At 38.5% G+C, this 26,693-nt stretch overlaps 2 protein-coding genes across 2 annotated transcripts in view; one reads left to right on the top strand and one right to left on the bottom strand.

Annotated features, from left to right (window-relative positions):
- Nucleotides 1-4,179, top strand: part of pappa2 (pappalysin 2) — a 68,433-nt gene extending 64,254 nt beyond the window's left edge. Inside the window, exon 27 of the mRNA XM_026312715.1 lies at nucleotides 2,728-4,179. Coding sequence (XP_026168500.1) covers nucleotides 2,728-2,865 — 138 coding nt within the window. The 3' untranslated portion in view covers nucleotides 2,866-4,179. The remainder of the gene's footprint in view (nucleotides 1-2,727) is intronic.
- A 3,407-nt stretch (nucleotides 4,180-7,586) lies between these two features.
- Nucleotides 7,587-26,693, bottom strand: part of astn1 (astrotactin 1) — a 377,251-nt gene continuing 358,144 nt past the window's right edge. Inside the window, exons 21-24 of the mRNA XM_026312724.1 lie at nucleotides 26,126-26,261; nucleotides 24,797-24,897; nucleotides 20,221-20,404; nucleotides 7,587-8,080 (exon numbers count right to left, since the gene is read on the bottom strand). Coding sequence (XP_026168509.1) covers nucleotides 7,843-8,080; nucleotides 20,221-20,404; nucleotides 24,797-24,897; nucleotides 26,126-26,261 — 659 coding nt within the window. The 3' untranslated portion in view covers nucleotides 7,587-7,842. The remainder of the gene's footprint in view (nucleotides 8,081-20,220; nucleotides 20,405-24,796; nucleotides 24,898-26,125; nucleotides 26,262-26,693) is intronic.

Here is a 26,693-nt window from a genome sequence, read left to right as displayed (position 1 = left end):
GAACCAACATTCCCCTGCATTATGTTGGAAATGCCCTCAAAAAATCATAATAAAACGAGAAACCTCTTTGTCTCGCAGCTCTACAGTGTGAGTCGCATGTATGTCTATAATCTAATAGCATTAAAGTCCATAAGATTAAGAGCATGGCAAGCCTTATTAGTCTGAGGAATGTTGGATATGTTTTTGTTTATCCACCCTAATATACTCTCCCTGGTGATAGCTTGTTCATGCTCGCTACAAGATGCAAATTACACATTACACTAATTGCTGTAAATGATTGCTGTATATACTGGGTGGCTAACAGGAACGGTATGAATAATAATGAGCAAGTACAGGTTGTGCCAGTGGTGGAAACCAGGCCACTCATTCCCTCAGCTGCCTCTACGTAAACACATTTTTTCCTATTTTCTATGCTTTCATGAGAACTTCTCTCCCATGTGGACATTTGGAAGTAGCTGCCCCCGCCTTCTCTCACTATACCCTATTTGGCTACTGTGCAGCCACATATTTGTGATACTCAGTGAGGGCCTCTGCCTTATCCAACCCTCAGCTCTGTCCTTTATGTCCACAGCGGGACATGATTTGCTCACAGATCCTGCCATCAGAATAAATGAGCTGCCAGAGTGCCACTTACTGCTCTTTTACAGGAGGAGGTGGGGGGTGTATGGGTGGGGGCAATGAGGTGCCTGGCAGACTGCAATTTAATTCGGCCATTGTAAAACAGCAGCTCAGTGAACAGGGGTCGTTCTGAGGAAGTGAACTAAACCACCGTGAGAGTCAGCATACTGACAGCCAATGCGGCTCCAGCAGAGTGTTGGAGCAGAGGAGGGGGCACTGAGGAGCTGGGTTTGTTTACAGAACTCGTTGTGTTTCTATGTGACCTCTCGCAGGTGTAGGAAATGACAGGTTTTTAATACAGGATTACCCACATGAGGTTTTCTCTGCTGCTACACAAGGAAAATGTTGAGAGATGGGATGTTGCTTGCCAGTAAAGTTTCAGTGCATCATACCATAAACACCCAAAGATTGATTGATTGATTTATTTATACTCTGTCCTTTTAGAAATCTGTTCTTGTATCTTGCAATTCAAGGTAGTCCTCATCTGAACTACATCAAATATTTTAATCCACATTCTTATCTATTTGTGTCTAGCTTGGTGTAAGTGGGCCAACTGCCTCCATTTTATGGAGTTTGGTCAGTATTGGAATTACAAGGTAGCTGCAGCAATGACAAGGGAGGAGGGCTACATGAGTGATGACTCAGGTGGGATTCAGTGATTGGCCAACAGGGAAAAGCTTCAGAGGAAAAGATCTGAGCTGTCACAGCAATTATGGAAACACACAGTCTTCCTTTGATTTGTTAACTGGTATTTTAGTCTGATAAAGGGCCAATATAGTAAAATCAGCGAAGAGTGAACAGAAGGCAGACAAGTCTGCAGGTTTGGTTTTGATTACTTACACTGTTGATTCATCGCTTTAAAACCCTTTCTGTCACATGAAGTCTGTTCATGAATATGTTGCAGTAAACAGCAGGGAAGCAAGTAATCCAGCCATTTAGAGACAGTCAAGACTTGGCTTTTGCTTCTATGGATGAAACAAAAACAAACCCGTGCCTCTTCCAAAGGTGGTTAGAAGGCATTGCTTGGCTTGTTGTGACCTGCATCAATGAATCAAAATGAAGCTGTTAAGGAAACATTTAATGGCCATGCCAATTCATCTTAAATGGAACTGCTGGCATTTTAAATGAAACTGGGCCTTCTGCAGCTTGTTGAGAGCACTCAGTGAAACGATTACCCTGCCATCAACCTCGTCTCCCTCCAAAAAGCAAGTGCAATCAGCAGTGAAGGCCGACAAGCTCCTACCTCCCACTCTCCTCCTCGCCTTGCTTGCCATCATTCTTATTTTCTTTCTCTACCTCCCACTTTCCTTTCTTCCTCTCCCTTTCTTTCTCTCAGTCTTCCTCTCATTCCTTCTCTCCAGGAGCGAATGTTTACATTTCTTGCAACAGACTGTTTCGCAGGGCACCAGAGTTTATTTTGCAACCTGTGGTGATGGCTCGCTTCCTAGACAAGAGCTGGCAGCCTCTTGTTGTTGATTCTTAACATGTGTTCATCCGTTTACCTCCAGGGCGGTGTGTTCCTCCCGCCTTCCCCCTGAAGACCCTCAAGGTTTCTCTCCATTCAAAGGCCACGTTGAAACATTTGACATCATGCACTTTATCGGCCTCCGGGGGGCTGTAGGAGTTCTCTATGAAACTGTGAGGAAATACAAGTAGTCTGCTAAGACCACTCTCGGGTTACTAAGCAGTACTTACCTTTCAGCATAAAACTGTTTACTAGCTGCTAGGTCACATGCAGCAAATTTATTTTTTATTGTCTGCTTTTGCCATTCAAAGCTGTGCTATTTGCTACAGTTGAAATGTAACATCCCTACTGGGGAGACTTCTGAGTGCGTTTTTCATTGACTCCTGATGTAATATTTCCTTTTACCCTACTGCTTTTTCTACTTCATTTCTATGCCTTTGCTCCACTTATGGACATAAAAATATAAGCAGGATTTGATCTGAAAAAAATGTGCGTTTTCTCAGTGTCGTCATCCATTGAAAGTGACTTCTGCACCAGACAGGCCTGAAATGTGACATCTAATGTTTTTGTGTGTCCAGTCACAGATGGCACGATTTATATCTTTGGGAAGCAGAGTGCTTAATGTTGTGCTTGTTTACTGACAGGTCATTCAGTTTGGGGCAGACTGCAATCAGGATGAGTGCACTTGTCGGGATCCGGATGCCGAGGAGAATAAGAGCAAAGCCAAGGACATGTTAGGAGGAGGAGGAGGAGGAGGTGGAACTGGAAGTGGAATTCAATAAGATGGAGAGATGAAATAATCTAGTTAGACAGAGTTAAACCACAGAATACACACCACAACAGACAAACAAAACAGTTTTTTCATGAATATGATTGAAGTCAGACTTAATACATGAAGACCATTTTTATGTTACCGCAAGTGATCTGTCTGCTAAACAGTTTAGAGCCTTCCCTGTTCAGAATATATGGGTTATCTTCACTGGGTGATTTGTGTAAGGACTGAAAATGATATTTTAAAAGTGGGAATCTAACAGAGAAAAGACTGAGGTCCAGTTCAGAACAGGGTTAAACAGCACTCCTGTTCAAACTCAACTCATCATTACTGGATCAAATCACTGTTGGATTAAAGTACTTCTCTGAACATGATTAGTTTTGGGATAAACTCTTCAGTACACACATAGCCCTTAGAGTAAGGGTACTGCCACTGTGTTTACTGTAATATATATTAGCATCCCAGAATTATTTCAAAACCAAATGAGTACTAGTCAAATCAAATTCAGGAGGTGTCTCACTTCTGTTCTACTACAGAGAAACACCACCTCTAAACTACCATAGTCTCATAGTCTCTCATAGCAAAGCAAGAAAAAAAAAATCCTTCCATATGCTGAAATAATCGTTTATCTTTATGAGTGTTCATCAGATGCTTATCCAAAGCAGTTCTTTCTGACATGTAGCTGTTAGTAATATAAAAGAATAAATATCTGTGAAGACGTATAATATGTATAGACTAATGTATTTGGATTACCTATCTACTATATCATATATTAGTGACGCAACTCATCACTATGTATATCACAGATCGAGTAATACAAACATTTATCTGTAGCATACAGCATGTGCACAGGACTTCCCAAAAGTGGTTTTGATTCAATAAAAAGTAGCTTGTTTTATATCATCCGATATCACTATACCAATTGGAAATGAAATAAAATAGCAGGACCGAATACAAACTGCACAACGTGAACACCATATCTCAAAATGGTAGCTCTAAAATGTAAGTTTTCACAAAGTGAAGTTGATGTGCTGTACAAATTAGTGAACAATTAATCAAATTAAACAGTTGCCAAATATATAATTTTTTGTAGGAAACATTTGTGTTCACATGCAGCTGTGACTCTCAACATGGACTTGAGCTTTCTCCTGCTTGCATGTTTCCACACTACCAGTCAAAAGTTTGGGTATATTTTCTCGCTGAACTGAAAGTGGGTCTGAACCTTTGACTGGTGTATGTATGTCAGAAATGTTACCCATTAGCCAGAAACAATAAAGTAAGCAACATCATAACCATCCAAATATTGTATCTATGAAAACGCATGTATCATGTTCTTTGTGATATTACTTTATACTATACTTTATACTGTATATGAAATAAATAGCAACTTTATATTGACTCTTCAGTGTGGTAGTTTTCGTGGTTTATTTGATTTCTGGTCATTTTCACAGGATGTCACATTTGTGGATTTCTGTGCAGAGGTTTGAAACAAAGAATGATTTAACAAGTGCCTTGACTATTTATCAAGCTTCCTATCATAGCATTTAAAATATCAGACAGTTTTATTTATTGCCTTTTCAAGTCAGACTAAGTAACTAAGTGCCACTTCTCTAATCTGAAATCTTGTCTCTGAGAAGGTCATACATACAGATGAAGCTATTTGATTTAGCCATGCCACAGTGTGATTTCTACTTGATTCTTCTTTTCAAGCACTGGTTCAACTGTTCACTGTTTCTATGTAGTAATATATTGTGTAATATATAAACAAGGATAAATTGTAATAATATATTAACATGTGCTGCTGCAATTGAGTGAACAGACCAAAGAGTACTTTGGACAGAGGTATTCAGAAATTATGAAGTGCATAAATTATGAATTATGCACCAATTACATGAGCATACACATGTGTCAGGAATCTTCGAGATTACATTATATTACAAACATTGGCAGGACAGGTACAAATTAAATAAATAGGATTATTTAAAGATATTAATGTGATATTAATAGTATTTTTAAACATCTAAAAGCTAAAAACAACTGCTGCCCTTTTACCTAACTGACTGGGGTAACCACAAGAACCTGTGACTTCAGTTCCAAAAAGATTTCTGTCACGTCACGGGCACAAATAGGCACCATAGGATTCTGAATAGTAGCCAGAAATGTCTATTTATCCACTTTTCATAATACATTTTTTAATGTTCCTTGAAGTAGCAAAGAGTGAAGTTGAAAAAGTTGAGTTTATGATATCACATACAGTACAGTACTGAATGACTTTTATCATGCAGATAGAAGATTGTTTTACATTTTATCTGCCATATTCATTTCATGTTGAATTCTGCTCACATTATCAAGATCTTTTAAACAACTAATCACTTACAGTTTGTGACAAGTATTTTCTAAACCAATGAAAAGCATCTTTAAAGGCCAACCAGAACAAAGAAAGTAAAAGCTTGTGCCCTTTACATCAACCCTGGAATCAGTCGACTGATCTAAATGCAAAGATTAAGCTAAGCAGGAGATCTTACAGTGCAATACTGTATCTACTAAAGCACACATAAATGTTATAAAATATCACCTGTTGTACATTTATATACATAGGTAAACACTGCACTGTGCTACACTGGGATGAGATTATGAAATACTTTACTGCCTATACAAAACTCTTCAAGCATTAATATTTGTATTCACATGTAAGAGCTGTTAAAAAAATCCAAAAATAATATACATTTGCATTTCTTTAAGATCAATCTCCAACATCGACACTGCACAGCAATAAAATATAAAATTACATAAAATAATAAAAATAAGTCAAAGAACAGAGCAACCATACAATAAACACACAGTAATAATGGAAATATAAAAAAAAAGCTTTCCAGAGATTTATGCATGAAGATTAATCATACAAATGCAGTTGAAAAAACATTAAGACAATGTTAATTGCAGGTTCAGTACAGAATTATCATCTTTAGCAGAGTTCATTGGTTAGAATGGGTAGAATATGATAACTGTAAAATACTGTGAAATTATTTTAGAAGGTTTTATTGATGATGTAGAGATAAAGACCTTGTTTGTGATTTTCCTAAAACTCTTTTATAACAGCTTCTCTTACAAATGCAAACTATCAATACTACATTCAGGAGGTTATATCGCTAAAATTCTAGGACATTATGTACAGGGTTCAGTTTCAATAGCTATAGCTACTACTAAAATACCCTCCACAGGACTCTACTCTGTTATCTACATACTTTAGTTTTCTCTGTATTTGTTCCCTATAGTAAAATGCTCACATGCTACCTCAGCTTTCTCATAGAAACTTAACTTTGTAAACTTATTAAAACACTGGCTTTGTTTGAATAGTCACTACATGAAGGTTCCTTAAAGAGCTTTCACTGTATTCGCTTTTCAACATGTCTGAATGACTACAAGCAACTCCACACAATTAAGCTGAAAAAAAAAAACAAAACATTGTAAGGAGAAACTTGATGTTTAGCCCAAGTATACCCAAGGATTTGCCTGCTCTGTGTGTTTCAGTAATTCATAATAAACATTACGCTGTGGACCACTAAAACATTTAAATGTGGTTGGTATGTACTAGTGAAACTGCAGATATAATGACTTGTACAGTATCTGTAACATTTTGATAACCCCCAGTCTCTCCTGGGTTCATTTTTAAATGGAGATGTACAGTTAACAAAGCAGTGATTTTAGATTAGAAATTAGTTCTGGGAAAGCAACTAACAGGGTATAGGATTGGCTGTAGGATGCCTATTAATGTCATTATCCCTATTGGTTTTCTGAGCACTTGTTTGACATCAAGACATGCCCTTTCTCAGCATTTGTAAAGATATGGCATGGTTTGGATTTAAACAGGTACATAGGAGGTGTAACCCTTTCTATCCCATGTCTGCCCTTTTATTTTCAGATTGAATATAAAGAAGCCAAATTAGTTTACCTCATGAAGTTCATAATTTAAATTTGACATTTTTTAAAGCAAAGGAAAAAAAACAAACACTTTTTTTTCTGTATCAAAAATTTACCAAAGAGGGTCAATTAATTTGTATGTTCTAATGTTCTTAGTTCTACTAAGAAATGTGCATTTAATAACACAACAGTTTTAGTTTTTGGATGTATTTTTTATGCAACACTCTGGTCGAATTGTAAAAATAAGAAAAAATAACTTTGGCTTTTTGATTCTGGTGACATTCTTCTAAAGCAGCCTCAGGTTTTGCTGTGGTGAGCCCTACTGAATTTGAATCTGCTTTGGTTTGCCATGCTTGGTCAGAGGTATCTATTCCTCCATTGCCATGTTCACACTGAAGGCTGATGAAAACCATCTAAACCTATGAAGAGACTAGTAATACAAGTTACCCTTGGGTGCTTAGTAAACAAATCCAATAAATGCAGCTGCTTTACAGTTTAAGCCTTCTTTGCTTCACTTCTTTCATCAGACTCCCAGTGGTGCCTCTGTTTGTACAATTGTGATGTGTACAAAAAAGGCATATTATTATGCACTCTTATTTATCAATGGAGAACAACCACTGAGAATCCATGTAGCAAGGAAGGTATTTTATTGAGAATCTGCAGAAAGGGTCAGGTTTGGGTTGATTTTCATTGTTAGGGAGGAATGGACTATCTCACATAAGGCACAGCAAAAGGGTATGGAGCAACGCTACTCCACTGCAGGAAGCTCTAACAGGACTTTTAAATAAATTTACCAATAATATAGAAAAGCAAGTAAATCACATTTGAAATAATGGTAGGCATTTGGTTATGATACCAATTGCATATATCTTAAAGAAATAAATGTAAAGCCATAATTTTATTTGCTTCAATTCAGATTCAGATTCAGATCAATGCAAAATTCAGAAAGAAAGGAAATATTTAGTAAGGTACATGTGAGAGGAGTTGCATGACTAATTCAATTTTTATGGGTTTCACAAATCTCCCATATTCCTGTGTACATCCAAACCAAAACCTCGGAATACCTTTAGAGCTCCTTGGGCTCACCGTAGTCATTATACATGACAGTGAGGGTCTGCTCGTCACAAGCCTTGTGCACATCCTGGCCCATGTCTGACCAGTTCAGCCCAAAGGCCTTGGTGTCGGTGTAACGGCAGGACAAGAACTTGAGGGACATTCTGCGGAGGCCGATCTTCGGTTCCTGAAGAAGACCCTTACACCACAGAGAGAGTTCATCTAACTGGGAAAGGATGAGGCCGGCCTTCCTGTTGGAACAAACAATTCAGAGGACCAATGTGTGATTTCTTTTTTTTTTTTTTTAACTCTGCTTTTTTAATTATGAACTTGACTTCCTGTAAAACAGCTACTGTGTCACCCATTCAGGTTTGCTCTTTGCATCTCTCAGTGCACTGTTCTTCACGTCCCACATATGCATCTTAATTTAATTACTTAATCATTCAGTCAATCAATCTTTGTGGGAACAACTAGAGATACATATTTATCTGTTTTCTGTCCCAACCATTTTTGTTGGATACTATAACTTTATTTTTGTTTTAGTCTGAAACAAACAAGCACAGCATGCACATTTCTATCAGAGAGTTGAAACAGCTAGTAAAAGGCAAGAAACTGTGAGACACTTGCTGCCAGGCATCTGGAGGAAGGTGGGTTCTGAGTGTTGATGCACTTCAGCCTACAGATACATTGTCTATAAACCATAAATCACAGCACAACTGCTGTTGTTTTAGAATGATGTTGCTGCAACCTACAGGCTGCCCATCCACCACTGCTCCTGTCTGATGGAGCTCGTGAGCTTAGGTGTGCGTTATTGACATATTCCAACTTTGACCCAAAGCACACACTGGCTGCTGAAGGTCTGGGCAGGAAAGATGAAGGTAGGACAGTGGAAAAATAAATGAATGAAGAAATGAACCGCTGAGGCAAGTGAAGAGCTGGTCCTGTAGAGGAAAACAGGCTAATAGATGACTTTAATACCGTGGTGAGGCAGCCTAAAGGCTATGAAATGCTTGAACTCGTCCTTTGGCCAAACCAGGCCAGCTGAAAAATCATCTGCATTAGTAACACGATGCACAGAGTTCACATAAAGGCATCTCTTAGGGACACTGAGTGCAATAAATAACCATTAAGCCTGATGAACCCTGTTTGGGCCCTACGGTGAAACCTTGTCAAGTGTTTGTCTAAGTCAGAAAATGGCAGTAGATAGAGATTTCATTCATTCCATGCACAGCTTCTCCTCACTCTGCAGCCAAACCAACACTTCTACAGCTCAGTGTCCCTATTCTGCCAAGCCACAGGTCTGCTGGATGCACTAAGTCACCAGAACCAGAACACGTTACACTGATGAACTGACTTTAAAGCCATTTTTGTAAAATTGGGGGTGGCTCATTATTCAATGATTCAATAAATTTATAAAATACATAAATACATTCATAAATAAATACATAAATTAAATTTTATATATATATATATATATATATATATATAAAATGGGCTACTGGAGCATGACACTCATGGACGAGGGCTGAGAATAGAAAACTTTTGGAATGCTACTACATGAGTAACCCCAGTGATAGGGGTTACATGAAGAGGATGTGGGACCTATGGAAACTTCGAAACCCACCATCTATACTAGGACCAAAACAACTAGTAGCTCAGTGTTCCAACATCTGCAAACAGCAACTGCTATCAGAACTGGAGATTGAAGAGATACAACACAAATGCTACCGCAAGGGGGAGCCAGGACGCAAGGTCAGGGGGGAAACAATACCATCCCCGCCCGGGATTGGGTAGCAAGCCCCAATAATGAGCCCACACATGCTCAACACCAGAGCAGCTAACCTGAGAGTGAAGATCGTGAGTAAGATGGACACCTCGAACCTCTGTAGCCGGTTACCAAGACTAAGTGATGTACCCTCTGAAAGTCTACTAGGAGATGTGAATGCAGCATTACAAACAATCCCTACTGTGACCATCACTGAGACCAACAAGCTGATATACACCACGGCAACAGTGATCCTTGAGATGCTTGGCCACAAAATACACACCACCACCAAGGAGCAGTATCCTGCATGGAGACGGAGGTTAGAGACAAAAATAAGGGCAACACGGAGAGAAGTTAGCCAACTATCAGAACTGCAGAGAAGTGGGATGAAGTTGGGTAAGAAGTACAGCAAGCTGTCCATAGCTGAGGCCCTGGAGACTGCCAAGCAATGAATCACAGCCCTGGCCACATGCCTGAAGATGCACACCAGAGAAATAGAAGCAAGGAGAATAAACAGGGTGTTCTCCACTGAACCGTCCAAAGTGTACTCTGAGTGGCAGGGTAGTAACATGAGAACAGACCCACCCAGTCCAATCCTCCCAGTCCTGATCCTGAAGGACCCCCAAAAGGGAGCAGTCCCATCCAACTTCCGCCCGATAACCTGCCTCTTCACAACATGGAAGCTCCTGTCAGGCATCATAGTGGCTAAGATGAGTAAGCACATAGCTCAATACATGAGTGGGGCTCAGAAAGGAATGGGTAAGGACACCGGGGGAGCAAAACAAAACAACAAAACAACTACTGGTAGATAAAGCAGTCACTCGAAACTGTAAAACCAGACAGACCAACCTGTGCACCGCCTGGATTGACTACAAGAAAGCCTACAACTCAATGCCTCACACACGGATCCTGGAATGTCTGGAGCTATACAACATCAATAGGACTCTAAGAACCTTCATAGGGAACTCAATGGGACTGTGGAAAACAACTCTAGTGACCAAGCTCAAGCCAATTGCACAAGTCTCCATCAAGTGCTGCATCTACCAAGGAGATGCAACATCAGAAAGAAGGAACATGAGAAGCTTGAGAAATACCAAGGGCTGAAAGAAGAACTAGAAAAGATGTGGAAGGTGAAGGCAACAGTGGTCCCCTTGGTAATCGGCACCTTCGGGGCTGTGACCCCCAAACTGGGAGAGTGGCTCCAACAGATCCCAGGAACAACATCAGAGATCTCAGTCCAGAAGAGTGCAGTGCTAGGAACAGCTAAGATACTGCGAAGAACCCTCAAACTCCCAGGCCTCTGGTAGAGGACCAGAGATTGAGGAAGACACACACACCATATATATATATATATGTATACAGAGCAGAGTCTCTAAATTACTTGCTTGATCAGTAAGAAAGGTGGGCACGATGTTCCGATAGAATAAGTACCTCTGCAGATGCAGCAGCCCATGCAAATGGATGTCTTAGTCCATCAGTCACATGACAACTGCAGCTACTTTACTAGCCCCACCAAACCACATTCAAAGGTTCAAACAACCAGGTAAAACTCACTTCACTCACTTCAATACCTAATGAGTCTTTCATGTAATTTCTAGTAATAAATATATTATTAATGCTGTAACCACAGCTCCTTTCAAATTGGCAAAACACTTATGGTTAAACATATTTCTGTGTTAATATTATTCTTTCTAATTTCAAAGCTATTTTACATATAAAGATACCTGAGAAGACACAGTCTGTCTGCTGTTGCCTGTCTAATACGTGCTTCGAATTTTCCATTTAATTGTATTTGGAAGTGGAGTTTATTTTGAATATTATATGTACATGTGCGTGCTCTGTAGGGAAACATCCCCACTGCTCTGGCAACTATTGAGAAAAATCTGCTAAGTGATATTGGTCTTCTTGGACAGCCTGACTGCAGACAACAACTTTTATGTTGGTACTGGTGGTGTGCTGCCATGCTGTCATACATATCATTTTTCTAAAACCTCTTTGTGTTCCCAATATTTTGCCACAGATTTCAGTGGTTTGAGGAAATTGGGACATTTATTTGCTTTAAATAAAGAAAAGAAATGTGGTTTGTTATGCTTCCATTTGTCAGGAAATCAGAGGAACATTTGGGTCTAAATAGCAACAGTTGTTAACATAAATCCTTGTACATGTATAGGAGCAGAAATTGGTCTGCAAGATACAATGTAGGTGCTCAACCTTTGTGTGGTTTTGACTATGCACATGAAAGCAGGAATGTATGCATGAGTATACTCCTATGTAACACACATGTACATAAATATATAGCCTACATACAGATGTGGTCACACATAAGGCACACATTTGCTTGGAAAAGAGCAGTGGCATGTGCACACATTAACATTTCAGTATTTACTTTAAAAATACTTAATTTACTTTGGGTGTATTGAATGGGCTGATGGAGTGTGTCACAAAATTAGCCTCAAACACTCCCATACACTAGAGGGCTGTGTGGGGCCAAACATTTGGCTCAAATAACATCTGACCTGCATAGATAACTTAAAAAACCAAGACCTGATCTACAAATAAACAACCAAAAAGACCAAAAAAGACAGAACATAGGAAATTCTTGCCACCACATTAACAAGCTGTTTGCTAACAGGATGGCCATGATCCATTGTGTGAGACTTCATAAAGACACCTCCTGGATTCCCTTGGACATTTGTAAGTGCTGGATCTGGGAACTAGGAACTGAGTGGACCTTGATAGACACCTAACATACAGAGAGCCTAAAAACTGTATTTACATTCTACTAAATGATTTTTTCTGATGTGTTTTGGAAGTGTCGTGCTTGCTCTCTGAATTATATTAACTTTCAAAGGTTTTTCCAGTCCTGAAAGCATTATGTTGGGACAGGCTCTGGGTAGATGGTTGATGTTCACAGCACATGAGTTTGACACTGGAAAATGGAATTCACATCCTAAGTCTCACTTGTGGTTAAGTTTAGAAAACTCAAATGCTTTGGTTACGTGAAAGTTTGTGGTTTTGGTTAAATTCAGAAAACAATAAACAGCTTCTGTCAGGTGACTGTTTAACCAAGGCCACCATTTTCCCCTAACCTAAACCAAGTTCTTTGAGTGCAGCCATAATGTTTATCATGCTTTAGTTATCGTGAACAGATATTGTTACAAAAACAAATAAAATCTGTTTTGCAGATATAGACCCAGTGACCATTTTTGTAAATTTGGGGGGGGGGGGGAGACAAAACAGAAATGACAAAAATTTGGACTGAGTCAAATATATATATATATATATATATATATATATATATATATATATATATATAGTGTATTTATAGTATATATAAATAGTACACATATATGATATATACAGTAAATGCTATACAGTATGTAGAACACGCACATATGTCCACACACAGATGATATAAACAAGTGTGAATGAGTTTAATCAGAGTATGTAGAGTTTGTAGAGAGACAGGTGAACAATGGAAAAACAGGAGACTTTCTTCTACAACAGTTTGATAAACATACCCTGCTACAAAGTCCTGGGATCAGCTGCTCAACATGGTCATCAGAATATGTTTTTATTTGTTTTATATGTGTGTTGACAACAACATGATATCATGACAGCATAACGTTTTCATTCAAAACGTGTTAATACAATACTTATTTCAAAGCAGTCACAGTAGAAACTCATCTTGTTGTTTATTACACACAGTCTAGTTCTTCTATATGTACAACATTTATTCCCATCCTCCCCCCAGGCCTAATTGGACCTGTGACCTCTGATGACCTTTAGATTTTCTGTATTTCGTTAAGATCCCGTTTAGAAGTCAAGTGTATTTTTCAACTAGTTTTGTTTTATAATTTTATTTTAATATCCACTTTGAATGTATTCTCAAAATAAGGCTATAGTTGCACACTGGCACAGCCAGTGCAATACTGATGCTTCATTAATGATAAAATCATTGAACCGATATACAAAAAAATTGGATGTTGGATATGTTGAGAATTTCCTTATTTTTCTGCTCTCATGTTTTAACAACAGAGAACAAACGCTGTTAAAATATTGTGTACTTTTCAGCTACACATTTTCAAAAACACTGTACTAATCCATTTTTAAACTTCACTGCATTCAGCCTCTGCGGCAAGCCTATTATTTTTCTTTAAAACAGCAGTATTTTTATTTAATGTGATGGTAAACAGTCAAGGCAGAACCCTGGATTGCTCCTGGGGACGACAGATGAGATACTTTTAAATGTAAAGTAAATGCACAACGATGTATAATGATATTGACAAGTGGATATTTCTACTAGAAATTTTTATCAGAATATGTAAATATTTATATGTTTCTCTTCACTATGCAGTATCACAGAAACTAATAAATCACTGCTGGACAAGCAGCTGAAAGGCTCTTCTACTTTTAACTGTGCATATTTTTGTCCTGCTCTCAACTATAAAAAGTCAGAGAGCAAAGTAAACAGTCTGCTGTGATTGTGATTATGATTTCCTAAGAGAAATTCCAACTATAACAATACTTATTATCGCAAGCACTCCTCTGATTAGAGAGACTGTCATATAAAAACAAAAAGAAAATAAAAAAAGTCAAAGTTTCCAGTTCATTAAATGGCATCAAGTCCAACCAAGGACACGGTCAGGACTGAAGTGGCCAGGATTGTGGAGTTTTTTTAACTTTTTTTTTACCCCAACACAAGAAAGACATCTAGTGTTTCTAAGTCAACAGCCAAGCAGCGTGCGTTTAATGATGGGTACTCCCCTGGCGATGACAAGGTCTGGCCCTTGGGAGAAGAAGTGTCAAGCCTGGGAGAGACAGCCTTTCGGTGAGTTATGGTTTAAGTTAAAATGTCACGCCATGTTGCATGAAAAAGGCAGCAAAAATGTCCTCAGGAAAATGCCAAGTGGTGTTTCAGTGAGATTCGATATGTTTCTAAACATGGCAGATCTGAATATTTGCTGCAACAAGAAAGATAAAGCTGCATTTGTTCATTTGTTCTTTCCTGTTATTGCTTACTTGGCACCTGTGACCATACATGGAGTTAGATTCTGAGCAGAGTACTTATCTGCATTTTTAGTTTATTAAACCTTCGTTGTTTGTGACAGGAAGACTGGGTAATTTTATTAATAATAAGTTGAGCTGATCTGGGAAGATGAACCTGTGTGTTTGGAGTCTGTCAGTGCTGCAATGTATGGTCTTTGGGTCTGTTTTTGTATTTACTGTTTGTTTTACCACAGATCTTGTTGATTTGAGTGTAAGAGGTATCTTCCCATCAGGCAGCCAAGGAACAAACTACAAACAAGGGATTTAAGGAGGGGCTGTAATGAAGAACAAAAACTTAAAAAATAAGCCTGTAAATATTGAATATAATCCCCACTACATCAGATTTCATATGAAAAAATGTTGACAAATTCAAATACAGATTCAAATGCAAATTCAGACCTTCACTGGAAGGACAGAGTCTTGCACACCAATAATTGGATGACCTGTATTATTATTATTATTATATTATATATCCTCCTTAGGTCCTTAGACATTTGCAGGAAGGTGATTCACATGTTTTACCAAACTATGGCAGCAGTCTGATGGGGTCGGCTGCAGTCTGCTGTGGAGGCAGCATAAAACAGAAGGATGTGAGGCCGCAGGACAAACTGGTGTAAAAAGCTGGTTCAGTGAATGGAATGAGGCTGGACTCACTGGAGGCTGTGGTGGAGAGATGCAGACAGAAAAAGGTAGAGACCATCCTGGAACACACTCACCATCCCCTTCACAACATCCTGATGGATCAGAGAAGCAGCTGCAGTGGACGACTCACCTCACTGAGCTGCAGGACTGAACGATACAGGAGATCCTTCATCCCCACTGCCATCAGGCTCTACAACACCTTAGACAATGGAAGATGACTGACCAACATGAGCTGGACTGTTACTATACTTACTACTGACTACATGTTACTTTCACTACAAGACTACCTGAATTTTCCTTTGGGGATTTATAAAGTTTATCATATCTCATCATTTATTTCTGATGTGCATTTACTGGCCTCATCAGCCTGCACAGTGTCAGTTTGTTATTTATTGATGTTGTTCTTTTCTCTCTCCTCTATCCACTCACCCCAAACGGTCGAGGCAGATGACTGCTCAAACTGAGCTTGGAGGTTTCTTCATTTGAAGAACGTTTTTCCTCTCCACAAGTGCTTGCTCATGAGTGATGTTTCTATGTAAAGCACCTTGAGATGATTTTTATTGTGACTCGGTGCTTTATAAATAACCTTAATTGAAACTGAATTGATTATATAAGTCTGCATAGAGGATTTATAGCTTGGTTAGTCAGATGTGTGCTACAACGTCAAACTGTAAATCAAAGCTGCCAAAGAACAAATCTGACCTGTTGTGGGTGTCAAGAGACATAACATGCCCATTTACAAGGTGGTAACTTCCACCGTACCAGATACACAGGAAAATCTAAGGTCCTTTAATGACTCAGCTAAACAATACATGTTTATACTTCCTTCCCCTGTTGCCAGGCTTTACCTTGAATGCACTTTTCCAGCATTGAGGTGCCTTTATTAACATTAATCACCCACACTTTAACTAAATTGAGGGGCTGTTAATCTAAGTGTATTTTAATGGAACACTTCAGAAGCAACTCCCTCAATTGCATCAGCTCTTTCCAGTATGGTCCCCATTAAAAACATTCTTCATTAAGGGCAAGGGAACCCACAGACAAACAGAGAAGCAGAGAATTAAGGGAGCCTTGGCTAATCACTTTAACCTGCCAAAGTGAAATCATGCACCACAGACTGCTGGTTAGAAATATATTTTCTATCAGACACATGGGACTGCTCAGAAAACATTAAGTCTCAGCTTTACATTATGGGTACTTATCCATAGGTTGGGGGAAAATTTGGTTGTGCATTGCTAAATGGCCATGTTGATGTCACGAAGGTTAGGCTCATACAGCTTTCCAGTCATTCTGAATAAATTTCCCCCATAATAATCACCCCCATAATTCACAATAACTGCCTCGTATCAAAGACAGCACTTTAGAAACTGGGAGCGGAACATCTGCCCACCTTTGAGAATCTGAACAGGAATTGCACACTGCAGAGATCAGACATGTTTATAATTGTGTTGGAAAAAAGGTAATTAGAAACAAATTACAGCTTTCTTTGAAAAATGTGTTAAAGAATTTTTTTGACTAGATAGAATTACCTGGGGCTTGGTTTGGTTATTGTTTTGGTGTTGAATTACAGTAAGATTATGTTTGAGTTGCACACAACAGGGGAACAGCCACAACAACTATAATAACATGGCAAAGTCCTAGCTCTACCTCCATGTGGTGCTGGCAGGGAAATATTGTGGACTCAGCACTGGGAGTAATCTCGGGGAAGAGTGTGAGATAAAACAATAGCTTTTGTCATACTCTTACAGAGTTCAGTCAGCTGATCTATGCTATAGCAGCCATCATTGCTGATGAGATTGAACTGAAGCCTAAAGGGAAACACCAGCAATGTAATGAGTGTCTAAGATGGAAGATGCGTTTGAAAAATAGGATTTTAAATCGGAAGAATTCAGTGATGATGGAACTATCAAAAGGAGTTGCCAGCCAGACAATCGATCAAAAGGCAGTATAAATCAAAAACAATTACCCGAGGTATGGTCTGGAAGAGTTGACTAAGATACTCAAAATGAAACTTCAAGCTAAGGTGCAACGATTCTGAAGACAGAAGAAACAATATCAATTCCACTAGAACAGATTGTTTCTGTGGTTCTACAGAGAGTTGAACCTGTGCTGGAACCGCCTTTGTAGGAATGAATCGAACACTTTTGGAGAAACGTCTGTAGCATGGCAGGTCTCACAACACCGAAGCCTCTTGGATCAAGCTAGGAACCCAGAAGTTCCAGCATATAACTTCAGCAGAATGGAAGGACAACTCCCTAGAGGACAAGAAATTGGTCAGCAAAAATCTCTCTAATTGGAAGGCGTCTGGTACAGACAAGATCCAAAACCTCTGGATCAAGAACTTGGATGCTCTGCACCTCAATCTTGCCAGAGCCCTTATTAAAGCTACCACTTATCCAAAATCTTTACCTGAATGGTTCACCGAAGGAGTGACATTCCTTGTACCAAAAGGCGGGGACTAGAAGGACCCTAAGAATTAACACCCAATAACTTGCCCACCAACTACTGCACAAGATCCTAACATCTTTGTTCTCAAACAAACTCTATGAGCATCTGCTAGCCAACAACATATTGTCACCAGAGCAAAAGGGTTACAGAAGATAGACACAAGGTTGCAAAGATTAGCTCCTTGTGGACAAAACAATCATCGAGAATGCCCAGATAAGTAGAAATCTAAGATTAGCTTTGATTGAATATGAGAAGGAATTTGACAGCGTTCTGCATAGTTGAATTATTGCATCGCTTTAAAAGTATCGATCACCTGAAGATTGATTGTTAATAATAATAATTATTATTATTATTATGTTATAACATTGCAGCAAAATGTTCACCTGTTTGCTGCAAAAAAGGTCTAAAAAGCCACTGATAAGAAAGATTTAGTAGCATCTTGTGGGCACCCATAAACCCTGCAACATGGCTGCCTCCTGTAAAAATAGACCTGCTCCCTATATAGATTTAAAAGGATCATTCAAAGATTAAGAGAATGCAAAGGTTGATATTCTCTGATGATTACACAATAAAATAATACTGGACTGGAGTGTAGTCAACATGTAGTCCAGTGGCCTACACTCCAGTAGTCCTAGTCATAACTAAGGGTATATTGATCAATCTGAAGTGATGCATTGATCAAAAAGACAATGACCCAATGCCATTTTTGCAAAGGATAAACATCAGTGTGTAGATACTTTTTAAGAGGCACATTTATTCTAATACCTTTCTGTGGAGGAGTGCTCTACTCAAATGTGCACAAGGAAATGCAGCAACTTATTGTAGTACTCTGAGGTGCCACAGCCAAGAAAAATACTGGATAAAGTACAGTCTCCTGTCATGGGTATGAAAGTATTTTGGATTAAAAAAAGTGGACAAACAGAGAAACCCAATGTCATTTGCAAAAAAGGAGCTGCATATTGCTGATGTGCAGTTACTGGCCCCACCAAACTGCAGTGTCTATTTGTTGTTTATTGTTGCTGTTCTTTTCTCTCTGCTCTATCCACTCACCCCAACCAGTCAAGGCAGATGGCCGCCTAAACTGAGCCCAGTTCTGCTGGAGGTTTCTTCTATTAAAGGAAGTTTTTCCTCTCCACTGTTGCCAAGTGCTTGCTCATAAGGGATTTGGGTTTTTTTGTTTTTGTAAAGTGCCTTGAGATGATTGTATTGTGATTTGGTGCTATACAAATAAAACTGAATTGAACTGAATTGAATTGAACACCACTAAGAAATAAAATACTTGAGACACCCCAGGACAAGTGGTAACTGAGGTTATCAAAGTTCTCTTTAACAAAATTATTGAGTTACTCTTAAAAATATAAAGTTAATGAGGCACAAAGTATGAATGTGAAGGTCTACACAAATATCCTGTGGTAATGCAGAAAAGATGGATTTTGATATGCAGGACCTGATGTGCAAAACACTGAGCACAGTATTTGTCATGCATCATATGCTGTTGGCTACAAGGCACTGAGAATATTGCATCCCATACAAAATGAATAGGATAGAACTGTTCCTTTTTTCTGCACCACTTTCACTGGATTAATACACAGTACATTTGGTTCAGTATTTTTCACAGCAGGTCAGTGTTTAATGGGACTGGCTCAAAAAAAGAGTATGTTTGTGTTCACAGTAACCGAACAAATCATCCAGAATGTGAAGAAGCCCTATCTTTTCAACTCAACACGCAATGTTAGCTATAAATAAGCAATGTCTTCTACATGTATTTGGACTTTGGTCTATAAATAACTGTTAAAGTACTTACTAATCGAGCATGTCTGTTACTTTAGTCCACTCCAAATCTGCCATATGTTTAATTTTTTTATGAAGTGCAAGAGCATCTGGGCTTTCCAAAATATCTGAAATTGCTGGTGGCTATTTCATTTCTGAAAGGGCAGTCTGGTCAAATTGCACTTGAAAGTGGTGCTCACACCAAATTGTGATCCAACACAGGCTGATTGTTGATTGCTTGAAGGGTTCAATGTCAACTGCACACATTCAGTATGACAGTTTTTCTTTTTGTGTTTCTGGGAGGGCAACTCATAAAAGACACATGCATCTCCATAGTTTCATCACATTAAACACAGCTGAATTATTTACATACAAATTATTTAATGGATTCAGCTGTATGACTCAGGATAGACCTACAGGGCTTTGTATAATGTTGGGTCTTTCTGATAAATTGGTCATCAAGTTAAAGTTGATGATCAATTTGGTTGAAGGAATGCATATTTCTGATCTTAGGTTACATATTAGAAGCACGGTCATTTCTAAAATATAAACTGCCTGCCTTTTTTCTTCCTTATCTACAACAGTGTTCACAGGCACTTCTAAGGCATCCAAACAATGCCCATTTGCTAAAAATACTACTAAAAATACTTTTTTTACCTAGAGACTAGGTAAAAAAAAAACTGTTAAACTGAGCAACAAAAAAGTTTAAATAACTACCTGGGTCCTAGCTCATCTTCACACCTCCAGGTGAATTCTCCAAAGCTCTCATAGCGCTGGTTGTAGTGGTAAAGCACACGGTGTAGTGTGGGTGCACCCAGGTCCATCAGAGTGTTGTAAGCTGTCTGCTGCTCCTTTCCACTGGTGTAGCCATTGAACAGGTTATAGATCTTATCGGCTATTTCTGGAAAGAGTAAATATGGCAACAAAGGTCAAACAATAACTTTAACAAATACAAAATTCCTCAATAAGGGAAATAAGCACATTGGTGCCAAATTGGTATGTAGGTGCTATTTGATATCAAACAATCCTAAAGGAAAGCAGACTGAAGATCTAATGTTGGTGACTGAGCTTGTCCTTATCCAGTCCATGTAACTATGATCATTTACTCGCTATTTTTTAAAAAAACTTAAGTGCTCACTTTTATCTACCAATGTTTATTTATCCCTCATGGTGTTCATGATTAAAGTTGGTGGCCCTATTACTACAATTTTTCTAATTGTTTACCATCCCCCTAAACACACCAATACCTTTTTAACAGAGCATTGGCCCAGCTCTTTTGAGGCTGGAGGAAAAGAGTGAGTCTGGCTGGCCAGGCTAATACATTGGACCTTTTTAGTCAAATTTTCTTTTTGTAAATACTACTGAATTTTATTTATCTGACAAGAATTATATTATTTTTAAATGAGAAATCAACTCTCCCTGTACTCTTGGTTGATCTCTAGACCTGGGTATATTCTAAATGAACGGAGCATTTTTCAAGTTTCATAAAACGTTAAATCCCAATGAATTACTAATTTCGGAGTCTGCATCCACTGAAGCTTCAACTAAAGCATTTAATTCTTTATATTTTAGAATTTTAGATCTAGTAGCTCCTCTGAATGAAAGATCATCCCACTTTGCCGCCACTCAGCTTTGGCTAAAATCCAAAACTATAAAAAAGAGTGCAGGAGATGTGAACACAAATGGAAGAAGTAGGGCCTTCAGACACATTTACATGATTTAAAGGAGTGGCTAAATATAATCAGATGGTCAAAGATGCCAGGGCTAAATATTCTTCAGGGCTCATTTACAATAATCAGAAAAACCCTAGATTTCTGTTGAAAACTGTGGACAGGTTACTAAATACTTGTTCTATGAAACTATGTGTTGAAAGTGATACTGATTGTAAAAATCTCTTCTCTACATTTTGTAATTAAAGTGGTTTCACTTAGACATAGCATGAATCGTATCTCCCATCCCATACCGTCTAGACTCCCACCCATCATAACCCATTTCACCCATTTAACCTTGGTCAATGATCACTATAATTACTCATATGAAACAACATTTGGTTTCTTGGACATACTCCCAACCAAATTCCTACTTGGTTCTAGACTGTGTTGGGCCTTGTCCACTATAGATAGTTCCCTTTTATATGGATCTGTGCCGACTTATTTTAAAAATGAAGTGTTAAGCCCATTCTAAAGAAATCCAAGCTAGATTCTTTTATTCCTGAGAATCTTCATCCTATCTCTAAATTGCCCTTTTATCATAGGTATAGGACAAGGTCATTGCCTCTCAGATACTTGATGTCCTTCATTTATTTGAGAAGTTCTGATCAGGTTTTTGCCAAAATCACAGCACTTAAACTGCCCTCCTTAAAGTAACAAATGATCTCTGAATGACAACTGACTCAGGCCTCAGGACTCAGTTCAGTCCTCACTGCTCTTAGACATGAACGTGGCCTTTGACACCATTGATCATAATATCCTGCTTCATAGACTGGAACACTGGGTAGGAATCACAGCATAGCCCTTAGATAGTTTCAATCCTATTTAACAGACAGATGGATCTGTGTCTCAATTAACATTTTAAAATCCTCTAACATCCATTGTGGTGTCCCTCTGAGTTCAGCTACAGTATTCTGTATATATGCTGTCCTTGTGTCATGTCATCATGATGTTTCTTTCAATTGTTATGGTGACAATACCCAATTATATATTCCTATAAAGATTCTTAATTCTATTGAAATGAATACTATTCAATCCTGTGTAAAGGATATTGAGGAATCTCTTAAACCCTTATATTGTGCTAAGATCAAATTTGGCCCATTTTCAAGTCAGCATATGTAAAATGTACCATTTACCTTTTTTATTGAACAAGGCTTCATGATATTCTTAGAAACAGGTATTTTAACTCAAAAACAGAAATTGTCACCATTTTAGTAAATTCTGAGGTGTGGTATCAACAATATGCACATAATTCTCTGAACACTGTTACTGTGTCTATAAGTAAGTCTTGTGTCAGTAATTACCAGTTTCCTTCTGCAGCAGCATTAATCTGTTTCAACATGAGCAAGAAGTCACTGTCTATGAGGCTACTGAAAATATCTCAGTCCATGAAAGCAATATTGAGGACAGAAAGCAAAGTCACAGTGACAGATTTAAAATTTCACTCTTAAAAACATATTTCTACAGGAAGGTTTTGCCAACCTTTAATTTTTATTTTAGTTTTTTAGTTTAGTTTAGTTTTTAATTTTATTGTCCATATGGGCTTTATTCAAGTTAGTTTGCTTCTGCTACATATTCTAACTTTGCTTTTTATATTTTATTTCTTTGTTTTCAATTTGTTTAATTCTCTTGTTAATTTAGAAAGCTCAGTGTAGTCTTTATGAAAACTGCAAATTAAATTATTGAGTGTATTATTATTGGGAAGCACGGTGCCTTAGTGGTTAGCACTGTTGCCTCACATCAAGAAGGTTCCTGGTTTGAAACCCATCAGGGGCCTTTCTGGAGTTTGCATGTTCTCCCTGTGCTTGCGTGGGTTTTCTCCAGGTACTCTGGTTTCCTCCCACAGTCCAAAAACATGTATGTCAGGTTGATTGGTGACTCTAAATTGCCCATAGGAGTGAGTGTGAGTGTGTGAGGTTGTTTGTCTCTATGTGGCCCTGTGATGGACTGGTGACCTATCCAGGGTGTACCCCTGCCTTTCACCCAAAGAGAGCTGGGATAGGCTCCAGCAGATCCCTCAGATCCCTGTGACCCTAAATAAGAATAAGTGGGTATATATAATGGGTGGATGGAATATTATTATTGTTGTTGTTGTTGTTGTTTGGACAGGGCATCTTACTGTTAACACTGTTAACCAATATACAGCACCCAACATCAGAAATTCAAGTCAATCTTGTACACAGAGGAAACTTCTTGGAAGGGCATCTGATTTTCTTACGCTTGTTATTTTGAATTAAACAATAAAGGAGAATAATAGAAACTGTCAATATTTCCATTTTATTTTAGTAATATCATTAGAAGGAATTTTTTTGATATAGCTGTAGTCCATAGTCTATTTAAATGTTGTGTAAGGCTGCTGCACCTGTTTTATGAACTTTATGAAAGATATTTGTTTGATGTATTCTTTTGCTTAACCGCTGTGTGTGTGCCACAGCAGATCAATAGACCTGCATACAATCCTATAGAACACTACAGGAAACCATCCAGTGCAGCTTGTAGTAATTAAAACTAAATATATTGGGTAACAATAGCAATGGGAGAGGTGGACTATAACATAAGAAAAGATAAGAAACCAAACAGGGGGCTGGTGTTGCAGCTGCAGCATCCACAGCTATAGTATGTTGGAAAGTGACTGTGTCTCTTCGGAATCTCCTCAGGACCAGCGTCATTTTTCTTAATGACCCCTCATTAAGAAAAATGAAGCTGTGGTGTGCCATGGGCATGCATTGCACCCCGGTGCCCCCACTTGGTAATGAGCATGCAGCAAATAATGTGTTGCTCTCTCCTCTCTCTACTGCAGCCCTACTTTTAGATGAATAAAACAAATGTCATTTTACATGCATATCTTGGTATCAATACCATTTTCAAATTAATAAATCATTAATATAACTCTCTAAAACACAAAGTGGAAGGATATTTTCTTTACATGAGTCATCAAGTTAGAAACATATCCACCTGCCACAAGCTGGCCTGGTTAATGATGCCAATAAAACACAGCCACAGGATGAAATTATGGCAGTTGACACCATTCATGTATTTCTAGGCATTAAAATGAACAGTATAAGCCCAGTAGTATCATACTTCACTGGTTGGTGCATTTTTTAGTAACTGATTGATATTAGCAGTACAATCCACAATGATGTCTTTGGTATGAGAGATTTTTTTACATTTTTTCGTACAATGGAGCAACACATTTTTATATCTACTATCATCATGGGATTGCAGTTTACAGTGACCATAAACAATCCTGAACCAGAGAAGAAAACCTTCTCTCTACAACTATAAACTGGTTTTTAACATCTTATTTTAGGGAGTCTTAAAACAAATGAAAGTGCAAATGTATGTAATATAAAAAAGCTATAACCATATTATTTTTGGTTATTAGACCAGATTTTAAAGATAGTCCATATTGTTAACAAACCCATATCTAGTTCACAAAACAAGCACATAAATGTAGGACAATGTAAAATATGTTTTTTGTGTTTGTGTACCCGGCTCTGAAATATAAAACTCTGTGGGCCACCTGCGATCAGCACTGACAGATGATTCACCTTTCTGACTTTTGCCTGTGTCTCTTTCCTCACCTTGTGCTTTGACGTCATCCACAGTTGGACATGGGGTTTTGATGGTGACCTCACTTGAACTGGAACGGCGCCCTGTGTTGTCTACTGCCCACAGCCGGAACCTGCACATGGAAACACACATGCACAGGCACGCAACCCCACACACAAATATGAATTAATTCTACTGAAGATTGTAAATGATAAAAAAGCACTACAAACTCCAGCAATGAAGTTTGATATATCTGCTGAATCAACATTATGTCAGAGGCAGCAAAGATCTGACAGCTGGCAGCTGATGCATTTCCTGCACCTGTTAAGTCAATTAAAAGTCTCTGCTTGTTGGAGAGGAGAGCCTGCATTATCAATACAGAACTTTCACTTTTGCCAGACTGACAATAAAAAACAGTCTTAACAGAACCAATAGTCAGTCACTGAATGGATATCTCCATCTGGTGGCCAAAATGGAACTTGCAGGCATCCAAACTAACAGAGCATAGAGAAGTAAAGAAAGAAAATGCATAGCATTTCATCAGCAGCCAGGAGATATATATATATACAGTCATGTTTTCAACTGCACATACAGATCAAAAGATTAATGGAGAGATATTTTAAGTGAAAAGAGAGACATGATTCATGTTGAGCAAAAGACTTCAAGCATTTAAACTTTTCCAACAAACATTTCATTTCACCTCTTTTGATGCATCTACAGAGTAGGTTTTCAGTGTCATGCTTATATGAAAGCATGTGAAAACCTTTCCTCTATGACAAACCCAGCTCAAGCTTTGTATGTGTCTGTAGTGAAAATATAATGAGTGGGCAGCACTGTGAAGGGAGCAATGAAGCCTCAGGCTGGAGAGATGAACGAACTACTTGACAGGATTGAGAGAACAGGAGTCTGGCTGATTCGAGGATTAATAGGTCATGTGTAGTTGCTCACTCAGCTCACATCCATCAGTGCTGTTTGAAGAGGCTCTGTCCACAGGCCTCTTGCCCTTTTTTCTTTGTTTTTGGTTTGTTTATAGTCTGTCTCCTTCTGTACCTTGCTCTTGACGCTTTTTCTCACCCCCAAACTCATTTCTTTCTTTCTCTATTCCAAAACGTTGCCTCTGGTTTTTGGCTCTATTTTTACTACTCCACTTCCTCCCAGCAAGCTGTCTGTCAAATGACTGTCACAGCATGTCTATGAGAGCATCTAGGCCTCTGCTGTGTGTCTGTCTGTGTGTGCTCAGATAAAGAACTACATCTTGGTCATTGTGTTTTAATATGCAGAACAGCTTCTAGAAGAAGTAATGTCAACTGCAATGGGTCAGTTTTTGTTCAGGAGAAAACAAGAAGAGTAACTTAGCCTACATGTACGTGGTGTCAGGCTCCAGGCAGCGAACAATCATAGTGATCGAAGAGGACAGGAGGTTGGGGATGTCCCCTAACATCACACATGGAGACCTGGCCCCTGACAAGATGTCATCCACAAAGCTCAAAAGGGTTTCTGCATCAGAGAGAAAGACAGTGGGACACTCATTGTTGAGATACACGTTCATGCAGGGTTGTAACAACAAAAACTGTAATCTTTTGTTAAATTCACATCTAGACTTTAAACTGCTTAATACTGAGGTAAGAAGATTTACAAAACCTCATCAGAGCTAAATAAAGTATAAAAAAGCACATGGATATGTTTATCTGCTTTTGAAATGGCAGAGTAATGAAACCTGACATTAGACATGGCTTTGTGATCTGCAGACAGACTTCCTGAACGTACAACAGATCAGCATTAATTTGCTCTACCACGACAAAATACCCAAGTACAGTATGTATCTGTAAGCCTATCCTTAAAAGGTCTTATATTGTTTTATTACGTTCTTGTGCTGATGAAAGTGAAAATGATTTTACGTTTCATTCCTATAGGCACAAAAACCACATT

Source organism: Mastacembelus armatus, chromosome 17 (assembly GCF_900324485.2).
Source record: "Mastacembelus armatus chromosome 17, fMasArm1.2, whole genome shotgun sequence".
Classification (NCBI taxonomy): Eukaryota; Metazoa; Chordata; class Actinopteri; order Synbranchiformes; family Mastacembelidae; genus Mastacembelus; species Mastacembelus armatus.
The sequence above is the reverse complement of the archived record's forward strand: the minus strand, read 5'-3'. Positions and strand labels throughout refer to the sequence as shown.